A 20,210-nucleotide genomic window follows, 5' to 3' on the forward strand; every position below is an offset into this window, starting at 1 on the left:
ATAGGTCATTAATTCAGAATTTGACAAGTAAACTAACGAGAAAGTATTTTGCATAATCCCTAATAAAATATACATGTTATATTTTACATATATTTAAGAACTTTGGAGAAAGGAGATTTAAATGATACTCTCTAGAAGAGCTTCCTTTTTCAGAAAAAGAGATATACATTTTGAGATGAAAAGTTTCACCTAGTCACTTTTTGTATGTGGTACCTAACCTTGAAAAGTCTTTAAAAGCCATAAAGGATTTTACAAATTTACATTCTATTGACAGGTATTGGTTTAGGAGAAGGAGGAATTTCAGTTAGGAATTCAGACATGTAGTTTTCCATACACCAGGATCTCTTTCACCTTAAACTATTTCTGCTTTACTGTCATGTCTACGTCTTTACCAAAAAATTTTATTTCAGTTTGTCAATACTATGTTCTAACCTTACACGTAGAAAACTATAGTAACTGTGTACGGATTGATGCTCCTCACTGTATACTTCACTCAAAATTATTTTTAATCATAATTAAAAGATTTTTTAAAATATTATCAAATTGCCAAAGTAAGTACCACAAATCCCCACATCACATTCAGGGTGTTGGCCAACTTCCTTGATAGAAAAGAAGCAGACTGAGTGCAGCGTGGGTGTCGAGTGAGGGACGGGGAGGACCCAGGAGCCCAGGAGGCTGCCTGCGGGAGCCAGAGAGGGAGGGTGGCCCGCTCACAGCCAGGAGATGCTGCAGGAATGTGCCACGTGTATCGACTCATTTGGGTACCAGCTTCCACACTCACTTAGCAGGTGAGAAGTTTAAGGAACATCTGTGTGTGATCTCAAACAGTAGCCTAAAACTTGGCCAAGCATTTATAAAGGAAGATTTATTGCATACCAAGGGTTTCTTAAATGTACAGCTGTCTTAATGCTTAAGGAAAATGCCTGTAACATTGCCTTTATCCCTTGGAGAGCTCACATAAGACAAATGCCATCACCATCACACACATATGGCGCGTGCAATAGGAAAGAAAGCTGGATATAAGATAAAAATTCACACTTTGCAAGCAAAACAATTTGAAGACATTTATAAGGGGTTTGTTTCGAATTGCCCACATATTTTTTTACCAGATGACTGATTCTTTTTACTTTATGATGATAAAAAACGTTGCAAGTATAGATACTATATAATTGAATGAATCTTTGTTCTTTGTAATTGCCACAAATTATGTGTTGGAGCCCACATTCAAATCCTCAAAAGCTTTAAACTTTAGGATGTGAACAGCTGGAGATAAAATTCATACACATCAGTTTCTGCGAGAAGCCAGAGCCATAATTGCAGTTATTGTTTCCATTACGTGCCGTAAATAGCTTCCTGCTTATAAAATGACTTCTGACTTTTAATTTTAAACCCATGAGTGCATATATAAATTATATATGTATATATATGTATGCCTATCTTTTAGCAAAACAAATATTAATAGCTCACTTTAAAAACAAAGTTTAGGGACTTCCCTGGTGGTGCAGTGGTTAAGAATCCACCTGCCAATGCAGGGGACACGGGTTCAAGCCCTGGTCTGGGAAGATCCCACATGCTGCGGAGCAACTAAGCCCGTGCACCACAACTACTGAGCCTGTGCTCTAGAGCCCGCGAGCCACAACTACTGAGTCTGTGTGCCACAACTACTGAAGCCTGTGCGCCTAGAGCCGGTGCTCTGCAACAAGAGAAGACACCACAATGAGAAGTTTGCATGCCGCAACTAGAAAAATGCCCTCGTGCAGCAATGAAGACCCAATACAGCCAAAAAAAAAAAAAAAAAACCCAAAAAACTTTAGTTCAGTTAAGAGTGAGAAAAATGTGCTGCACTAATGGATCAGAAAGCTTATCCTAGGTATAAATAGGCATATGAGGAAGTAGAGGGAATCTTCAGGATTCTAGAACAATGCTTTGTAGTATCATACATGACTTCTGGGTCTAAAAAACAATGCCATTTATTCCAATTCAAACTCATGCCCATGGGGGACTAATCCATGGTTCCTGTTCATTGAGCTCCCTTTCATATGGAAGAAAACCAGAAAATAAGCAAAAACAAACCCAACAAAAGCAAAGTCTTGGCTACAAATTACCACGGAGATTCAGTGTGAGGGCTATTTCGAAAAGATACCTCCCTTATTAGAAATGCGATGGCTTGTTTGCTGCTCTTTGAGCTGCTAATTAAAAGCTTTTTGAAAAATATGGAAGTAAACAATGTGCATAAAATAATGCTATACAAATCAAATAGGGAAGGCTGAAATATGAACACTCTATTTGTGGAATTAATAAAGTTGACAGAAAAGTATACACTTTTCAGTTGCAACTTATTTAGCAGAGTTTGATTGAGTCTTGAATTTTAAAAGATTACAACAATACTCCTCATCATCTATTTGCAGGGGAGGGGACCTAGATTATTATCTAATTTTCAAACTACTGTTTTCAGACATAAATTGTTCCTTTAAATTTTATTAAAGTCAAATGGTTCTTCTAGTGCTGTAAAAGTATGGAAGCTTCAAATGAAATATCAAACCAGACAATTTTCAGGAGCTATATATTATACACATTAGAAAAACAATACTACTCTAGACCTACTGTCTTAAACATTCTAAATATCTGGATAGTAAGGAGAAAAAAAGATACAAGTTCTGGATGCTCTTGGTTGTGGGTTGAGGTTCCGAGGAATGTAATTTATGTCCATAGAAAAGTAGGTTTTGAGAAGAAAAGAGGCATAGCTGCCAGTGAGTTAAAAATGAGGTTCCCAGGGACTTCCCTGGTGGCCCAGTGGATAAGACTCCACACTCCCAATGCAGGGGGCCCACGTTCGATCCCTGGTCAGGGAACTAGATCATGCATGCTGCAACTAAGAATTTGCATGCCACAACTAAGGAGCCTGCATGCCGCAACTAAGACCGCGTGCAACCAAATAAATAAATATTTTTTTTAAAAATGAGGTTCCCAGATTTAGGAATATGTTTCAAAAGGAATACAAATGGTTAGTTGGAGGCAACCATTCTGAGAAACAAAACTATCCACTCAACAAACTATGGATTAGGTCACTGTCATAAACTCTTTCACTAAACATGTTTTACTGTAGTCTATTGATTATTGTTTTAATAGAAAGTAATAGGAAAATGATATTCAAAATACCTTCATAACCAACTTTACTGTACATCACATGCAAACAGAACTGGGGCAAAAACAGGAAACGCCTTTAGCCAAACTTTATGTCCCAATGTTGTAGGACTGTCGATAAAGATAATATTTGTTGATTAAAGCAGAACCAGAGTGCTTTCATCTGTGAAGATGCTACCCAAGGCTTGTGTCTTGCTCAGATTGGACAGATCATTTGTATGTCCATGAAACTGAGAACGTTACATCTTCCTGATAAGCAATAACGGCTTTACTAAGCGAAGGAGCTCTTAGGTCAAACCTATGATTACATTTGACCAGAAGAAGTGTGACCATGATTTTAATTAATGATTTGGCTTAAGTAGCTGTTTCTTATGTATAGAAATCGGTATAAGTGTGCTCTCTTTATCTGTGGTAGCTAATACATACAGCTACATAAGCATTTCTCAGTTACAATTTTTGCTTTCAGAGGTAAGTGACAGAGTGAAAGAAAAAAAAAACCCAAACAGGTGCACACACACGTTAAAATCAACAGAATCTCTGACTACTCCTGTGTCCACCAGATCCAGATTCACTGACCTGATCACTCAGCTGCCAATGCTTGGTCCGTAAGATTATGAAGTAGGGATGCTTGGGTCATTACCCTAGGAAGGCACTTGAAAGGACTGGGAATGGCCTTATTTCCTCAAAGTGCTTTGCATAATCTTGGATCCTAGTTGCATTTTTAATTTGTTGGGGCAATTTTGAGTTGGTTTTGTCTTGAAAGCCTCTCAAGGATATTTTTAAAAGAGCCATATTAGAGTAGTTTCATTTGTAGCAAGCCCAAAGACAAAACAATTAAGAGTATTAGGATGATGAATGAAATTCAAGGCTATCAATCAAAGTGAACTGTAAACTACAATTTTATAAAAAAGTGAAAAGCAAATAATTATTGAAAGATATGTACACTGGTTTAAAGGGTAATTCCAATAAAATCAGGTTCTAACCTCAACCCCCCAAAGAGAAGAATAATAGAAGTTTGCTAACACAAGTTGTTAATTAATTAATCAGATGGGAAATACACAAAGATGCACCTGGTCCCATGAAGCAAGTAATCCTAATAGATCCCTATCAAAAAGTCCAAACTAAAAAAAATTTACTTATTTCAATTTCTGGTTAGAATGGATTCTGTGAACATTGTGAGTCATTAAAGCAAGATGACATTGATTAATAAATATTTACTGAGCATTTGCTATATGCCAGGCTCTGAAGATACAAAAAGAATTAATACACAATCCCACAATCCTTGACCTCAAGGAGTCTTCAGCCTAGTGAGAGAGAGCAAAAATGGAAACTAAATACTGTGATGTCAAATGTCAAATGTTTTTACTGGAGCATAGAGGAGGGAGGAATAAGAATAAGTCTCACTGATTTTTTGGATTTCAGAAATGAGAAATGAAATGTAACATAACATTTTTGGCTTGAGTAAGCTGGTGGATAGAGATGCCATTCTCTAAGAAAGAATATAAGTGGGAGGGAAAGATGATGAGTTCAATTCTGGATAAAGTTCTGGAAGCTGTCCTAATCAGGGGAGGTTTAGAGAGAGGCATGGGTTGGAGGTGAGGATTGGAGCATCCCTAGCATTTAGGGAGTAGTTGAAATATTGGAAATAGATTCTTTCCTAGTGAATATAAGAAGAGGTCAAATATAGAACTCATTGGGAGCTAGCATTTAGGGCAGAAATTGGCTGCACATTGGAACAGACTGGGAACCTTTAAAAAATAGTGATAGCTAGGTCTCATTCCAAGATATCTGACTTAATTGGTCTGGGATAGGACCTGAGCACTGGGATTTTACCCAAGTGATTCAGATATGTAGCCAGGGTTAAGAACCACTGATTTATGGGCTGGTGCAGGAAGAGTAAAGGAGGAAGCCATCAAAGAGCTAGAGAAACAGAAAGCGTGTTAGAGATGACAAAAGAGGGATTTTCCAGAAACAGGAATCTGTCAACAGGGTTGACAATAATGTGGAGACTAAAATGTTTCTGATACTAATGACTGATGAGATTAAGAAGGGCCCTTCCAGTAGCCAGATACTATGGACTCAATGTACCCAGGCGGGGAAGAAATCAATACTTTACAGTGAATGTTGAATATGTTTTCAAGGAGCCTGGCTATGAAGGGAAGAGAAAGGGTCATGGCTACAGACATAGCAGGCTGGAGAAGGGCTCTGTTTTTAAAGACTTTAAAAGATTTCATCATATAACTAGGCCAAAGGATGGCACTACTGGAGAGGAGTGGAGAAGGGGTAGAGGGAGAGGGTGAGAGAATGAGTATGTGATGAACAAGAATCTGGGGTAGATGAGAGCTGTGCAAACAGATAAAATCTTAAATTTATGTCCCTTTTTTGACCTAAGAAATGTCACAATCCAAACATTTTTTGTGCAACCACTGTTTTCAAAATGCGATCTCAAAGTAAATTTGCAATAAGGCTAAATATTTTGAATCAAAAGAGGTTTATGTACCTCTAATTTATCTCAAATTTAAACAAAAACCTCAGTTTTAATCAGTAAACACAAAACAATTTTATATTATTTAAAGGAGAAATAGCACACTAAATGATATAAAACACGACTATTTCTTTTAGACTTGATTAACTAAATAATTTTAACACTAACGTTTTGCCAAATGCAATTCAAGTGAGTTTCTGACTTTTGAAGCTGAATCATTATTACACACTGTACCATGACAAAATTACCGTTTCATGGCATTTACAGCAAATCCATTATCTTGCATTCTGCTGCCTAGCAACTGGAATTCTGAAGTTTAATGCATTTTAGATGGATATTTACATTTCAAACAGAATTTCAGCTATGCAGTCTACAGAAAGAGAAAGAGCTAGACACATCTGCTTACTTAAATTTCCAAAGGAAACTTCTTTGTTTGCAAGGGCTCAGACCTGCTAAGTTTTGGAGAAGAGTCCAGTGAGTTTTGATGGAGGACGCTCAGCACCACGTATCAAGACACACTAAATTCCTACCAGCTTTTTGCCTTGTTTTTGTTTTCATAATGAGCATGGAGAAAAGGAAATCTTTTTTTGGTCTTTATTAAACGTTTCAGGCTTTAAATCTATGATTTAGATCCTGCTTCCTAGCACAATTCTCCACAGAACACACACGCTGCATGCATCTATACTATATATAACAAAGCACCTCAACTTACCTGTTCCCAGGCGAACACATGTTGATTGAAATAAAACTGAATTTGTTCATTTGCAATGTTAATGCACAGCTGCTCAAAGGAATTTCTTTTGAAATTTTCAAAGCCAAATATATCCAGAATGCCAATGCTTAGCTCATCATCATTCCCACTGGAAGATTGAAGAGGCATTATTTTGAGTTCTTATTTATCTTCTTAGGAGGTAATTCAAAGCAGCGTTATCTCAGAGTCACTTTTGTGATTTAGCTAAGAAACTACTACCAGGACATAGAGTGAAAATTTTCTTTTCTTTTTTTTTTTTTTTTAATTTTTTTTTTAACATCTTTATTGGAGTATAATTGCTTTACAATGGTGTGTTAGTTTCTGCTTTAAAACAAAGTGGGGGCTTCCCTGGTGGCCCAGTGGTTGAGAATCTGCCTGCCAATGCAGGGGACATAGGTTCGAGCCCTGGTCTGGGAAGATCCCACATGCCGCGGAGCAACTAGGCCCGTGAGCCACACCTACTGAGCCTGCGCGTCTGGAGCCTGTGCTCCGCAACAAAGAGAGAGGCCGCGATAGTGAGAGGCCCGCGCACCGTGATGAAGAGTGGCCCCCGCTTGCCGCAACTAGAGGAGGCCCTCACACAGAAATGAAGACCCAACACAGCCAAAAATAAATATAAAAAATAATAATAATAATAAATAAATAAATAAGATATAAGCCCCCAGTGGTAAAAATGCTATTAAAGAAAAAACAAAAAACAAAAAACAAACCAAAGTGAATCAGCTATACATATAAATATATCCCCATATCTCCTCCCTCTTGTGTCTCCCTCCCACCGTCCCTATCCCACCCCTCTAGGTGGTCACAAAGCACCGAGCTGATCTCCCTGTGCTATGCGGCTGCTTCCCACTAGCTATCTATTTTACATTTGGTAGTGTATATATGTCCATGCGAAAATTTTCTTAATTGAAAAAGTTTCCCTCCACAGAACATTAACTACGTAGCATTCATTTTAATATGTAGACAGTACAATATTTTCCTTGTAGTACAGAAACTACTCCTAGAGCGAGTCATGAATCACAGGGAAATCCTAGCCAGCGCTCAGAATACAGTATGAATATGTTCAGTAAAAACCGCACCAGAAAAGGAAAAATTCTGTGAAAGAGTATTTAGTCTCTCATTTTAGGACAATTAAAACATCCTGCTAAAAATATTTTACTTATTTTAAAGAACTGTTATTTGGTTTTTAATTATCCACTCATAATTTTTAATATGGGATGAACAGTAACCTGGAGAGAGATATAAATATATATTAATTTATAACATAATGAAATACTTTAAAATACAATTAAATACTATTTTACAATTCAATATTCCAGATGCAATTTTTCCCCTGCTCCTCCACAATGGTTACCTCTGTTCACTAATTTTGAGGGAGAGAGAGTTAAGAACGTTATTCCTCCATGTTCTTAACTCTCTTGGATAGTCTGAATGATACTATGGTGTGGTGTGTATTTTAGTGGAAAAATAACAGTGAATTACACACCTGAAATGTATATGAAATGGTCTTTTATGCTTAGTAAGCAAGTGTGAAAGAGGTGATCTTAAGGTAGGAATCCACCATATTTTTCACATACAAATTTCTAAAGATTATATAATTTACAGGAGAACAAAGCTTTGGATGTAAATGTAAAGATATATCTCGGCACAATCCCTGGTGTACAGAGAGCACTCAATGGTGGCTGCGATTTCAGATACGGTACTAGACAGGCCGGAGACTTAAGTTACATCTTGCATCTGTTATGGTCAGATAATACTACTGTTCACATCTTGCTCTATCACTTATTAGATATCTAGAGCATTTCTTGACCAAATTTCATTGAAGATCACATGTACCCCTGCTGGGTTATAAGGAGAGTTAAACTATGAAAAGAAAGTTTTCCTTTGCCTTGAAAATTTAATTCAGTCCCTCAAAACAAAGACAAAGAACTGCTGAATAGAGATTCTCTACAAGTATAAAACGGTATATGCTTCACAGCACACCTTCTAACTAAAAGAACATATAAATTGACAGTAAGAAGTCACACTAAAAAATCACTTTCTATTATGTTTATTCATGTTGCTACAGTTTCTGTGTTCCAGCAGTTTTAAAGTTTTATAGCTACCTGATGCAATGAAGTGGCACCATTAGGAAATAAAGCAGAGCTTAAACTAGAAACAAAACTTGAATAATTAAATGACACCAATTAGAAACATTTTCAAAGGGACTCACAGATAAATCAGTAAATTAGAAAACAGATTTACATCACCTGACATTTGGGGAACAAGTTCTATAAAGTTTTTTACCTGGGTGATGCGTTGTGCTTCAATAAGCTGTTAATGCAATTGACTATCCAACTAAACAGGCGTCCATATAAAGTTTTCGCCGTCGCATCCCTGACGTCAGTAGCTTTCTCTACAGTATTGGGTCGTATGATGGTTTCTCCTCTAGTGACCACACAGTGGGAGGTGAGAGCTTCTTGTAGCTCATCTGCTTGAATGCAAAGCAAAGAAGCAGCTAAAAATAAATAAACGTGTTGTTAGAAGATATTATGACAATGAAGTCGTTTCCCAGAGAATGAAAATGTCTTAATTCACCTTCTTCAAATGACATGAAATAAACATGTGAAGGTTTTATAATATAAAAAGAATATCCTATTCAATAGGAGCCCTATGTTTCTTCTTGATCATCTTTCTCCGCTTATCTCGACTGGTCAGCTATAGGCTGTTGTATAATACAGCACAACCCAAACTGAGCTGGCTGACAGAGTGACCCGCCACACAAACCAGTGGTTGTTTAGGTGATGCCAAACACAATTTCACTGAATTATGTTAAAATATTTAAAAACATAATGAACAGTTTTGCTATCATTTGGATGCCATTATTATAGACACATTTTCAAAACATGGAAATTAATTGTAAAGTTACCTAGACTTCAGGGATATACCCAAACAAATGCATTTTAAGTAACTTTTGCAATATGGAAACAAACGCGCATAAAACACCTTGACATTCATATACTTTTTTTTTTTTTTTTTTATATTTTAGTTAACCCTGTATCTCTTTTTTTTTTTTTTTTTAAGCTGTTGTATTTAATTTATTTCATTTATTTATTTATTTATTTATTTATTTTTGGCTGTGTTGGGTCTTCGGTTCGTGTGAGGGCTTTCTCTAGTTGCGGCAAGTGGGGGCCACTCTTCATCGCGGTGCGGGGACCGCTCTTCATCGCGGTGCGCGGGCCTTTCACTATCGCGGCCCCTCCCGTTGCGGGGCACAGGCTCCAGACGCGCAGGCTCAGCAGCTGTGGCTCACGGGCCCAGCTGCTCCGTGGCATGTGGGATCTTCCCAGACCAGGGCTCGAACCCGTGTCTCCTGCATTAGCAGGCAGATTCTCAACCACTGCGCCACCAGGGAAGCCCAACATTCATATACTTTTTAATCATACTACTATTTTTCAGTTACATATGTCAATGACTAAAGCTTGTTAAAACTTATTGCCCGAATATTTAATATTTAATTAAATATCACAGGTAATTTTAACTCAGTGAACAAAACTCATTTTTGAATATAATAAACATCCTTAACCCAAACTATTACATGACAGATAGGCTAATTTCTCAAATCAGTCGTTCTCCTTTTAAAATATTTTGAACATTTTAAATTTAGTTTTAGCACTTGGGACAAGACATTTCTTGGTTATGTTGCTAAAATTGTTGAACCTTATTTAAACAAAATTATTTTTTCACAATGTAGAAGTAATATAAGCTTAATACAGAAATCCTACCTTCAGAGAAAACATTCTGAGTTTTTTTCCGTCTAGGCATGTTTATTACCACTATTCTGCACATACATTTTATCTTAATATCTTAAGCGTTTCCCATTTTGTTGAATACTGTTTGTTAATATAATTTTAATTTGCCGCATAATATTCTGACATATATCATAACATATCAATTTTTAAATTGTTGGATGTTTAGGTTGCTTCCATATATTCACAATTGTAAAGAATGCTAGGATGAATACTTTGGGCATGAATCTGTGTTTCTATCTTGTATTATTTTCTTAGCATAAACTGCCTAAATTCAGCAATTGGTTGAGAATATAAACACTTCTAAGCCTTTTGATATATACTATTTAGCTGCTCTTCAAAAACTCTGAACCAACTGTACTCCTATCAGCCAAATGAAAGTTAAATAATTTCAACACAATTTCATGGACACCAGGGATTATTATTTTAAAAAAGAATGCTTTCTTCTTTCAATTTGTTTTTGACTCCTAGCAAAGCTGAATACTTTCTTCTTTTCATATTTTTATTAGTGATTTGTGGCTCTTACTTTGTAAACTGCCACTTTTTCATTGATTTTCATTTTCTTATTTTGTAAACTGCCTCTTTTTCATTGATATATTCATCTCTTACTAATCAATTTATAAGAGTTTAAAGAGAATAATGCTTTGATATATATGTTGCAAGTATTTTCCCTCATTTTTCATTTGCATTGCAATTTAATTTATTTTCCTTTTTTTGGTATGAAAGCTTTAATTTTTATGTAGTCAAATATCCACTTAAAAAATTATTTCTGCTCTTGGTTTTCTGCACATAAAGTCCTTCAAGTCTTTTCTCATCTCAGGATTATATAAATGCATTTTGTCCTGTACATTTATGTATGTATGTATTTATTTACTTATTTGCATTTAAACTGATAGACATTTGGAATACACTTTGGTATATGGTGTATGAGAAGGATTCAAACTCCTCCTCCTCCAAATGGTCAGCCAGTTGCTTGTCCCTACAACACTGATTCCCTAGTGATTTGTAATGCCTTTCTGGTAATTCTACTTCGTTCTGTTTCTGAATAATGTCTCCTATTGACTGGTATGTCTATTTCTATTCCCCCATTATTCATTCATTTGACATATATTTATTTATTGAACATCTACTACATGCCAGGCGTTTTACCTGGGGATATACTGCTAAGTAGAACCCCTTTTAAGACAAAGTTCTCTTCTTGATGGTCTTTATCCAGAGGGAATGAGAAGCTAATCAAGAAGAACAAGTGGGAAGATAGAGGGAGGGGGAGAAGCAGAGGGACAAGGAGGGGGAGAGGAAGACTGAGAGACACCACGGATACATGTGTTACGTGGTTCCTGAATGAACTGTGGAGGACAACCTGGAAAAGTTCAAGAATTAATGTGGAATGAACAACTGGGTGGTCACTTAGTTCAGGTGAGAGGTGATGTGTCTTGGATGAGAATAATGATGATGGAGAGAAAGACAAGAGGTCATATTTGGGAGAGAGTTTTGGGATAGAATGGACAAAACTGGTGCCTGACTGAAACCGTGCACCTGTAAAATCATCTGGAAACATGGCCCTGGTTTGGAGATAATTCCTTGTAACTTTAATTACAAATCATTTTAATGTAAATTAGTAAAATTTCTATTTTTCCATGAGTGCTTTAATTAATTTTAACTATATTCATATTAATATTAACCTTCTGTGACCCATATGACTGTCTCCTGCTATACGGAAATGGGTGGCCAATCATCAAAATCATTTTTCAGTTTGGTAGTTTCTAAGTGTACTCAGATTCACGACATAGCTCTATTGCAACTCATTCTGTTGGTTGCTGATAACTCTTGTAATTATGATCAGATGGTGAGGTTTGAATCTTATCATTGGCGTTTTCTGGCTATTCCTTCCACTTCTGATAACCTAATATCTTACGTGCCAATTAAGTTTTCTTTATATATGAAAAGCCAGAACAGGTTTCCCGGTACCTGCCAATCATTACATGTCAACCTCAGATGCTTGTTCTGCTGTAGTACCAAGCTGGCGGGATGGAGATGATGGGGATTTGGGGACAGATCCAGACCAGGATGGTTTGGCATCTGGCCCTCTGAAATTATCCTAAAACATCTCATTCTGTTCCTGAGTAAGTATAAATCAGAAAAAAATATATAAACAAAATTTTATAACATTATTTCCTGGGTTATGAATGACACTTTAACAAATCTGGGATTGTGGAGGAGTATGACAATACTAAAAATAAAAATCAGGGTATATTCTAAATTAAAAAGCTTTGCCACTGGACGGTATCAGTGAGAAACCTTAAATGACTGAAATAATTTATCAAACTCTGCCAGTAAGAGAAAAGCTGATTTGAAGCAAATACCATGATGTACTTTTCTTGCATAGAAAGTGACTCCAAAATTAATCAACCCAAGATGAATGCGTATAGAACATCCATCCAGTACGAAAATAAATATTCAGATCTTTATTACTTATAAAATGATAGAGATGCCAAATTGTTATCACAATAACAACTTTAACTCTTTTTCAGATCAGTTTGCTAAATTTTAATTACGCTTTCTGTGTTTTTACATTGAAATGTAAATAGCTCCTAAAATAATCATGAAAGCCTAGCCTTCAGAAATGTTTTCTACAGTTTATTTGTAGGCATGAAGATCTGTTTTAAATAGTGGACTTTGAAAACTTCAGTTGAGACAAATTGAATCTGAGTATTCATTTTTAGGATTCCATAAAAGTACAACTGCTTGAAGTTACCCCTATGTGACACTTTCAGTATGTCATCAGACTTTTTTTAGGAGTTCAGTTTTGAATGCAAGATAATAAAACTCACAGTTCTCCAGAGCTGCATGATTAGAAATGTGGCTCTTGTCAATCTGGTGCTCGGTTGCCACAGAAGAAAAGTCAATGTTTCCAACGTTCAGGATTGCAGCCAGTATACTGTATACACTTCCAAGTTGCTGAAACACAGCACAGAAATATTAGCATCGTTCTCCCCTTGAGTACAGCAAGGCAGTGACTGTGGCTGCCGACAGATGGGGAAGAATCTTTAGGCTCCAGCACAACAAGGTCATCCCACAGACTATGATGTCAAACTAAGAGAAGTCAACTGGCTTCCTTGGTCCTCTCATTCTCTTCAAATCATCGATGCTGGCTGAATTATGGCATTCAAGATTGTAACTTTTTATGTATGTTGAATGAAGACAACTAGGTATCAAATTATCCTTTTTAAATTATTATCAAATGACTAACTAAAAGGGACTTTTATGCCCCTCCCACCCTAACTAAAACCAATTTTTAAAAATAAAGTGTTTCATAGAATTCAACACTGTGTGATGCTTTAAATACTTTAAAATTTACTTCACAAATATTATTTGATCACAACTGAAGCCATAACTGATCATCCAAAGAAAATGTACTAGCTTGTGATTTTAGACTGTTATAAGAAATGTAAGCAAAATTAAAGCAGGAGAAAAAAAAAAGGCATTCTCATCTTAGACAAAAGACTTATGACTTTGTGCAAAGGGAAACAAATCAAATTCCTGTCATGACACGATAAAAACTGCCTCTAAATGAGTTGACTCATAAAACTACTAATCATTGATTTTAAAACCGTGGCAGGAAAATGGCTTAGGAAATCATGGGTTTTGAAAAGTTTTAAGAGTTTGCCAATTTGTGTTATTTGTAGAGAATATATGATTTTGATTTGCCTGTCACTTTGCCTGGCCTGTGCTGAATCACAAATGTACAAGTAAATTGTAAACCCCGAAATATTTAAAGGGAAACCTACACCATGGGTGCTGTTGACACCAACCGGAGAAAGACAAGGGGGCAGAGAGAGAATGAGAGAGAAAGCGAGAGAGAGAGAGAGAGAGAGAGACACTCTCTGTATTGGAAAGTCACCAAAATTGTGCAGCCGTAAAATGTGTAGGCAGCAAGCTGTGATTAAAGGATGTGAAAATCAAGCCATTTAACTTGATTGTGCAAGTTGCCTCTTTCCAAAATGAAACTGAAGCAGCTACGGACAAAAGACATATCCAAACAACTCAGTGAGATGACATGAAAAAAAATCACGAGTGGGATAAAAAGGAAGTAAACACCCACTCAGTTTAATTCCACTGTCTCCAAACCGGGACAGTCTGCCCTGTTAACTCTCTGAGGCTCTGCTTTTAGGGGTGGAGACCAGCACATTCTAGGAGAGTCACCTTGAACTGGACTAAAAGTCTTCACAAAATATTTAGCAGTGATTGTGCTTCAGCTCCAGAAACAGATGTTATGTTTTCCTTTATCCTAAGCTATTATGTTTGGATGTTCAGTAAACACTGAATATGTTTAAATTTGGAACATACAGTCTTACATAAATGAAATATGTTTGTCACTAGATGTTAACTGCTAGACTGGTTTCATTTTAATGTGACTAAACATTGCTCTACCAGGCAATGGAAAGCAGTTGAGGCAAATATAAGTGAAACATTGCCTCTGACGACTGGGACTTGGAGGTAATAAACAAACCAATTAAAAATGGTTCCCTACTTCTAAGATAGCAACCTCTGGGGGAAGGAACTGGTAAGAAGATAAGCTCTTCCGATGACGTAAAGCAGGGAAAAGAACTACAAAGGGGCCCAGCCCCAGGTCGGCAGCAGGAGCTGCTTGCCTGGAGTACAACATGCTTCCAGTTTGGAGGGTGCTCTGAGGTCCAATGAACCTCTCCCGTCTTCCCCCAACCAGGCAACCAATAGAACCAGACTGCAGTCCAAAGGGGCATCTACCACTAGCAACATTCATCGTAGGACCAAGGATTGGAGACAGGAGTGGATGCTGTGTTTTTCTTTATTCACCGCATCCCTTTCTGCTTTAAGAGCCAGGATATCCGCTAGTGCTTAAATCAACTTGTCTCCATAGGTACAGGCTGTGGGTGACGGCAGGGTTGGAGGGAGGTTAGGGAGAGGGAAAGTGATGCAACAGATGGGAGAAGGCTGATCTGAATTTGAACTTTGGCAAACAGAAGTGAGGAAGATGAACCGAAAGCAGCCACAACCAGGAAGGGCTTGGGGTGCGGTAGAGTTAAGTTTAACTAGCATCATGCTAGCCTGCTGGAGCAGCAAATATCCTATTTTTACTCCTGATGCAGCTAAGCTGGGTTTTATATTGTGCTCAAACATTCAGGGGGGGAACAAGATCTTGGTCCTCTGAGCCAGAATGAGAGCAAAAGACCCAGGTGGTCACCAACGATGCGTGGAACCTCAGAATTAGAGCATATGAACGGGACTAAGTCTGGAACAGGGTGGCATGTGGAATCACCCGGAGTGTCTCCCAGGGCTTGTCTGAAATCTCTGGGTGGCAGTCATAGGTCACTTGGAATATGGCTGAAACTCATGCCATCCAAGTCAGGGACTTCCTCTCCCAGAGCTGAACCAATTCCATACACACTGCACTAGTAATAACAATATCTGTTTTATTAGGAAATGTATTAGGGTCATCTCTGGCTCCAAACGGTAGAGTTCAGATTGGTATTGTTCCCAAAAGGTAGCCAGGTAAGGTTGACAGCAGTTTTCAGTGTCACATGATGTCCGCCACCCAGACCTCACGGCTAAAAAAAGAGCACATACCACTCCACCCTTCACGTGAGATATCCACAGTAAGTTCTATAAGCTGAGTACTCTCTCAATTGTTCAACTCCTGTCCTCATCACTTTTCTCCCAACTCTCCAGCAAAGGCTTTTACTGACCCAGCAAACTGTCTTGTCCTCATACATCAATCCAGTCACCCGCCAACCTTTGCTGTTGCTGCCGCTTCTTGCTCTTCTCCTCCTCCTCCCCCTCCTCCTCTTTTTCTTCTTCTTTTTCTTTTGTGAGAGTGCAGTAGGGGAATAAGATTTGTATACTGGCCCTTTAAGAACCATGCATTTGTCTCACCTGCAGAAAGTTCTTCATAGTAATGTATTACAGCTAAGAGCAAAGTCTGCAAGCTTCCCTAAAAACCCTCAGAAATCTTAACAAACAATGGATTCTTTTTTTCCATTTTACAGCCTAAAGCTATTTAATGCATCAACAGAGAGAAGGTCCGAATCATCTCCCTTCTGCCTAGAGACCACAGAACCACTGAGTTTCCTGATCTGAGCTGCAGTTTATAGAGTGGACAGCCAAAGTTCCAGCCAGGGTCCATGAATCTACGGAAAGAATGCATCCTTCAGAAAGAAAGATGGTCAAGCTGGAGCCTCTACTTCTAAATCAAACAGTTACTCAAGGGCTTCCCTGGTGGCGCAGTGGTTGAGAATCTGCCTGCCAATGCAGGGGACACGGGTTCGAGCCCTGGACCAGGAAGATCCCACATGCCGCGGAGCAACTGGGCCCGTGAGCCACACCTACTGAGCCTGCACGTCTGGAGCCTGTGCTCCGCAACAAGAGAGGCCGCGATGGTGAGAGGCCTGCGCACCGCGATGAGGAGTGGCCCCCGCTCGCCGCAACTAGAGAAAAAAGCCCTCGCACAGAAACGAAGACCCAACACAGCCAAAAATAAATAAATAAATAAATAAAATTTAAAAAAACAAACAAACAAACAAACAAACAAAAAAGTTACTCAACTTTAGCTCAAGACTTCCTGTGAGTAGAGTATCTGCCTAAGGATGCATTCAACCCTGGCTTACCCATGAGTCTACAGTAATGCTTCTCTCTCTGGTCCATATAATTCTCCATCTTCTGGCAAAAACTGGAAAGTCATGGTAATAATTCTTCTCTGGTCCCCAGAGGAGTTATTTTGTTTCAGTTGGTCCTGAGAGCAGCCTGCCAGGTCCCCTGTGGCTTCTACAGCTCTCACCCACCCCTCCCCACAACCGGTTCATACATCTAGAAACTTAGTAGCAAAGCTTATTCAGAACTCAAGAATTCAGAGTCCTAAATTCTGGGGCTGTAAAGGCAACCAGGTCGGGAGCCTCGCCATCGAATCTGAATTCCTCTTGGCTACGGAGAAAGCCCACACCAGAAAAATTAATTCTAAAAGTTGAAATGTTTCCTGATGGACAAAGATTACCCTGGTTTACTTAAACCTCTCCTGAAGGTCCTCATTTCAAGGCAAAAAAAAAAGTCATTCATCTGTCCTGCTTCTCCAACCTCACCCAGCTGGCAGAGATCACACCTCATTCCCTAAGGTCAAGGTCTTAAGAATACTTCCCCTCAGGCCTGCAGCAAGGATACCCAAGGTGAAGTCAAAGGCTTTCAAAGAGAAGTCAAGACTGGGAGACCACCCATCGTCAGAGCTGTCAACAGCAGAGGATCCGTATTTGGAGAAAATGCACTTAGCAGCAAACTTTTCTCTATTCTGAGAACAGGTACAGCTTTAGAAATATTACTTTCTGGTGAGCAAATGCATCAAATGGACAAAAGGTTACCGCTGACAGCCTTCCATTTTAGAAGGGAGGCAACAGGGCCTGAAAAACACGCTACAAAATTAGATTCAATAACCTCACTGCACATAATTTGAATGATTCTTGTCAAGTTTCACTTCTATCAGCATCTCTACATTTTACATCCTACTGATAAAATTTTCCAAACTTTTGGAGAAGAATCAGGTATTATTTTTAGCTCAGGCTCTTAGTAGAGATTTGATAACCTAAGGAATTTCAGTAAACTTCTTAAGCAGACACACTAACAGTTTCAAGTTGCAGGAGTATCATTTATGAAAATGAAATTAAAATCCAACAAATTGCACATTACTTTCCTGCAAGAGTTCATCTAAAAGCCTGATTCATGTTCCGAGTGAAGTGTTCTTTTTATCGTAGGACTGAATCAACACAGCAAACAGTAAACTACTAAGAGCAGAGTCTGAAAGCTTCTCTAAAAACCTTCAGGAATCCCTAGTAAACAAGATACTTTGTTATAAAAATTTAAAAAACAACCTAGGACAAAGAAAGAAATCTTTATTACTCAGGGATAAATTTATAGCCTTAAATACCTTCATTATTAAATAAGGAAAATGAAGAAACAGAGGAACCAAGTATTCTCCTTAAGAAAAAGAACAACATAAGAAACCAAATTAATACGTTAATAAAAATATTTTAAAAATGAAATCAATAATACAGATAATGTGGCTTCAAAGGATGCCATCAAAAAAGTAAAAAGACAACAAAAGAGAGAAAATTTTTGCAAATCATACGACACTTGTATCTACAATACAAAGAATTCTTACAACTCAATAATAAAAAGACAACCTAATTAAAAAATTGGCAAAGAATCTGAACAGATGTTTCTTCAAAGAAGATATGTAAATGATAAATTACATGAAAAGATAAGTACATGAAAAGAAGTTCAGCATCATAAGCCTTTAGGGAAATGCAAACCAAAACCACAGTGACACACCACATCACACCCACTAGAATGGCTATAAACAGATAATAATAAGTGCTGGGGAAGATGGAGAGAAATCAGAACCTTTATACGCTGCCGATTGGAATGTAAAATAGTGTGGCTGCTTTGGAACACAGTCTGGTAGTTCCTCAAAAGGTTAAACATAGTGTTACTCTATAACCTGGCTCTTCCACCCTTGGTATATCCTAAAGAGAAGTGAAAACTCATGTCACACAAAAACTCAGACATGGATGATCACAGCAGCATTACTGATAATGACTGAAAAGTGGAAACAATCCAAATGCCCATCACATGATGAATGGACAAATAACATGAGGTATATCCATACAATGGAATATTATTCCTCAATAAAAAGAAATGAAGTACTGACACATGCTACAACATGGATGGACCTTGAAAACATTATGTCAAATGAGAGAAGCTGGTCACAAAGGGTGACATATTGCATCACTCAATTCATGCGAAATGTCCAGAATAAACAGATCTACAGTGATAGAAGCAGAGGTGGGATGGGAATGAGGAGGAACTGCTAATCACTAGCAGGTTTCGTTTGGAGTGAAAAATTTAGAACATGAAAATATTCTCAAAGTGATTACGGGGAAGGATGCACACCTCAGTGACTGTATTAAAAGTCATTAAAATGTACACTTTTAAACAGTTGATTTGTAGGGTATGTGAATTATGTCTTAATAAAGTTGTTAGAAAAAGAAAACTGCACTAAAAAAGAATGTGACATGATCACATTTATGCATTTACATAAAATTTTATATATATGTGGGAGATGCAAATATAAGTAAAATAAAAGATTAAGAACAGAACGAAATTCAGTTGTATCTCAAGGCCATGTTTCCTCATGTATAAAGTAAAAATTATAATTCTAGTTATTTCATAAGGTCGTTTCAGTAATTTAAAAATTATCCATGTAAAGCACTTAGCACAATATCTGACATATGGACCACTCAATAAATGCTAACTCTTACCATCAGTGAGGACAAAAAGACACTTCCTAAAGAGGTTCAAATGTCTTCCATACTCACCTCCATTGTAAAACCGATGACTTTGAAACACTGCTCAATTAATTCATATTGGGATTTATAGAAACTATTATTCAACACGTCCTGTACTGTTCTGATGTGGTCATTTTGCAGGTATCTGGAAAAAAAAAAAAAAAGAAAGGACAGGTAAAAATCTGAAATTAAGTGAAATGAGTGATTAAGTGAAAAGTAGAAGCATTATTTACGAAAGTTCAAGCTGCTGGGTTACCTGGGAGGCTTATTTTCCGGCAATTTGTAATGGGCTAGTTTCTTCTTTTCAGCTAAACCAGCATAGATGTAGTAAAAAATATGAAAATTTTTTTCTCCACTGAAAAAAACAAGCCATTTTCAGGAAGGTGGTTAGTAAGAACATTTATTCATCGCTAAAGTTTCTTGGCAATATAATTACCAGAACGCCTGTAAGCGCCACCCAGCACTTCCCAGAACACTGGGTTCTGGCCCTCTGTGGTTACGACCCATCGCTCTTTTGGACCACAACTGTCAGCAGATTGCACACTCTGCTAAGCACCTGTCTGAGTCATTCGGCGGATATCTGCGTGTCCGCGAGGCATTGTTCTAGGCACGGGGGATACAGCTGGAGCAAGCAATCAAAACGCCCTGACTTCTTGGCGTTTCCATGCCAGCAG

General features: G+C 37.8%; 1 protein-coding gene across 15 annotated transcripts in view; it reads right to left on the reverse strand.

Annotated features, from left to right (window-relative positions):
- Positions 1 to 20,210, reverse strand: part of MYO3A (myosin IIIA) — a 190,803-nt gene that overhangs the window by 67,512 nt on the left and 103,081 nt on the right. For 14 of the 15 annotated variants that reach the window (XR_009007533.1, XR_009007534.1, XM_057543227.1 and 11 more), the window contains 5 exons: positions 19,793 to 19,891; positions 19,567 to 19,681; positions 13,000 to 13,126; positions 8,667 to 8,877; positions 6,342 to 6,489 (listed from right to left, as the gene is read on the reverse strand). Coding sequence is in view for 13 of the 15 variants with exons in the window: in XM_057543227.1 (XP_057399210.1) it covers positions 6,342 to 6,489; positions 8,667 to 8,877; positions 13,000 to 13,126; positions 19,567 to 19,681; positions 19,793 to 19,891 (700 nt within the window). In the remaining 2 variants the exon portion in view is untranslated. The remainder of the gene's footprint in view (positions 1 to 6,341; positions 6,490 to 8,666; positions 8,878 to 12,999; positions 13,127 to 19,566; positions 19,682 to 19,792; positions 19,892 to 20,210) is intronic. The other variant, XM_057543234.1, reaches the window with a different exon arrangement.

Source organism: Balaenoptera acutorostrata, chromosome 3 (assembly GCF_949987535.1).
Source record: "Balaenoptera acutorostrata chromosome 3, mBalAcu1.1, whole genome shotgun sequence".
NCBI lineage: Eukaryota > Metazoa > Chordata > Mammalia > Artiodactyla > Balaenopteridae > Balaenoptera > Balaenoptera acutorostrata.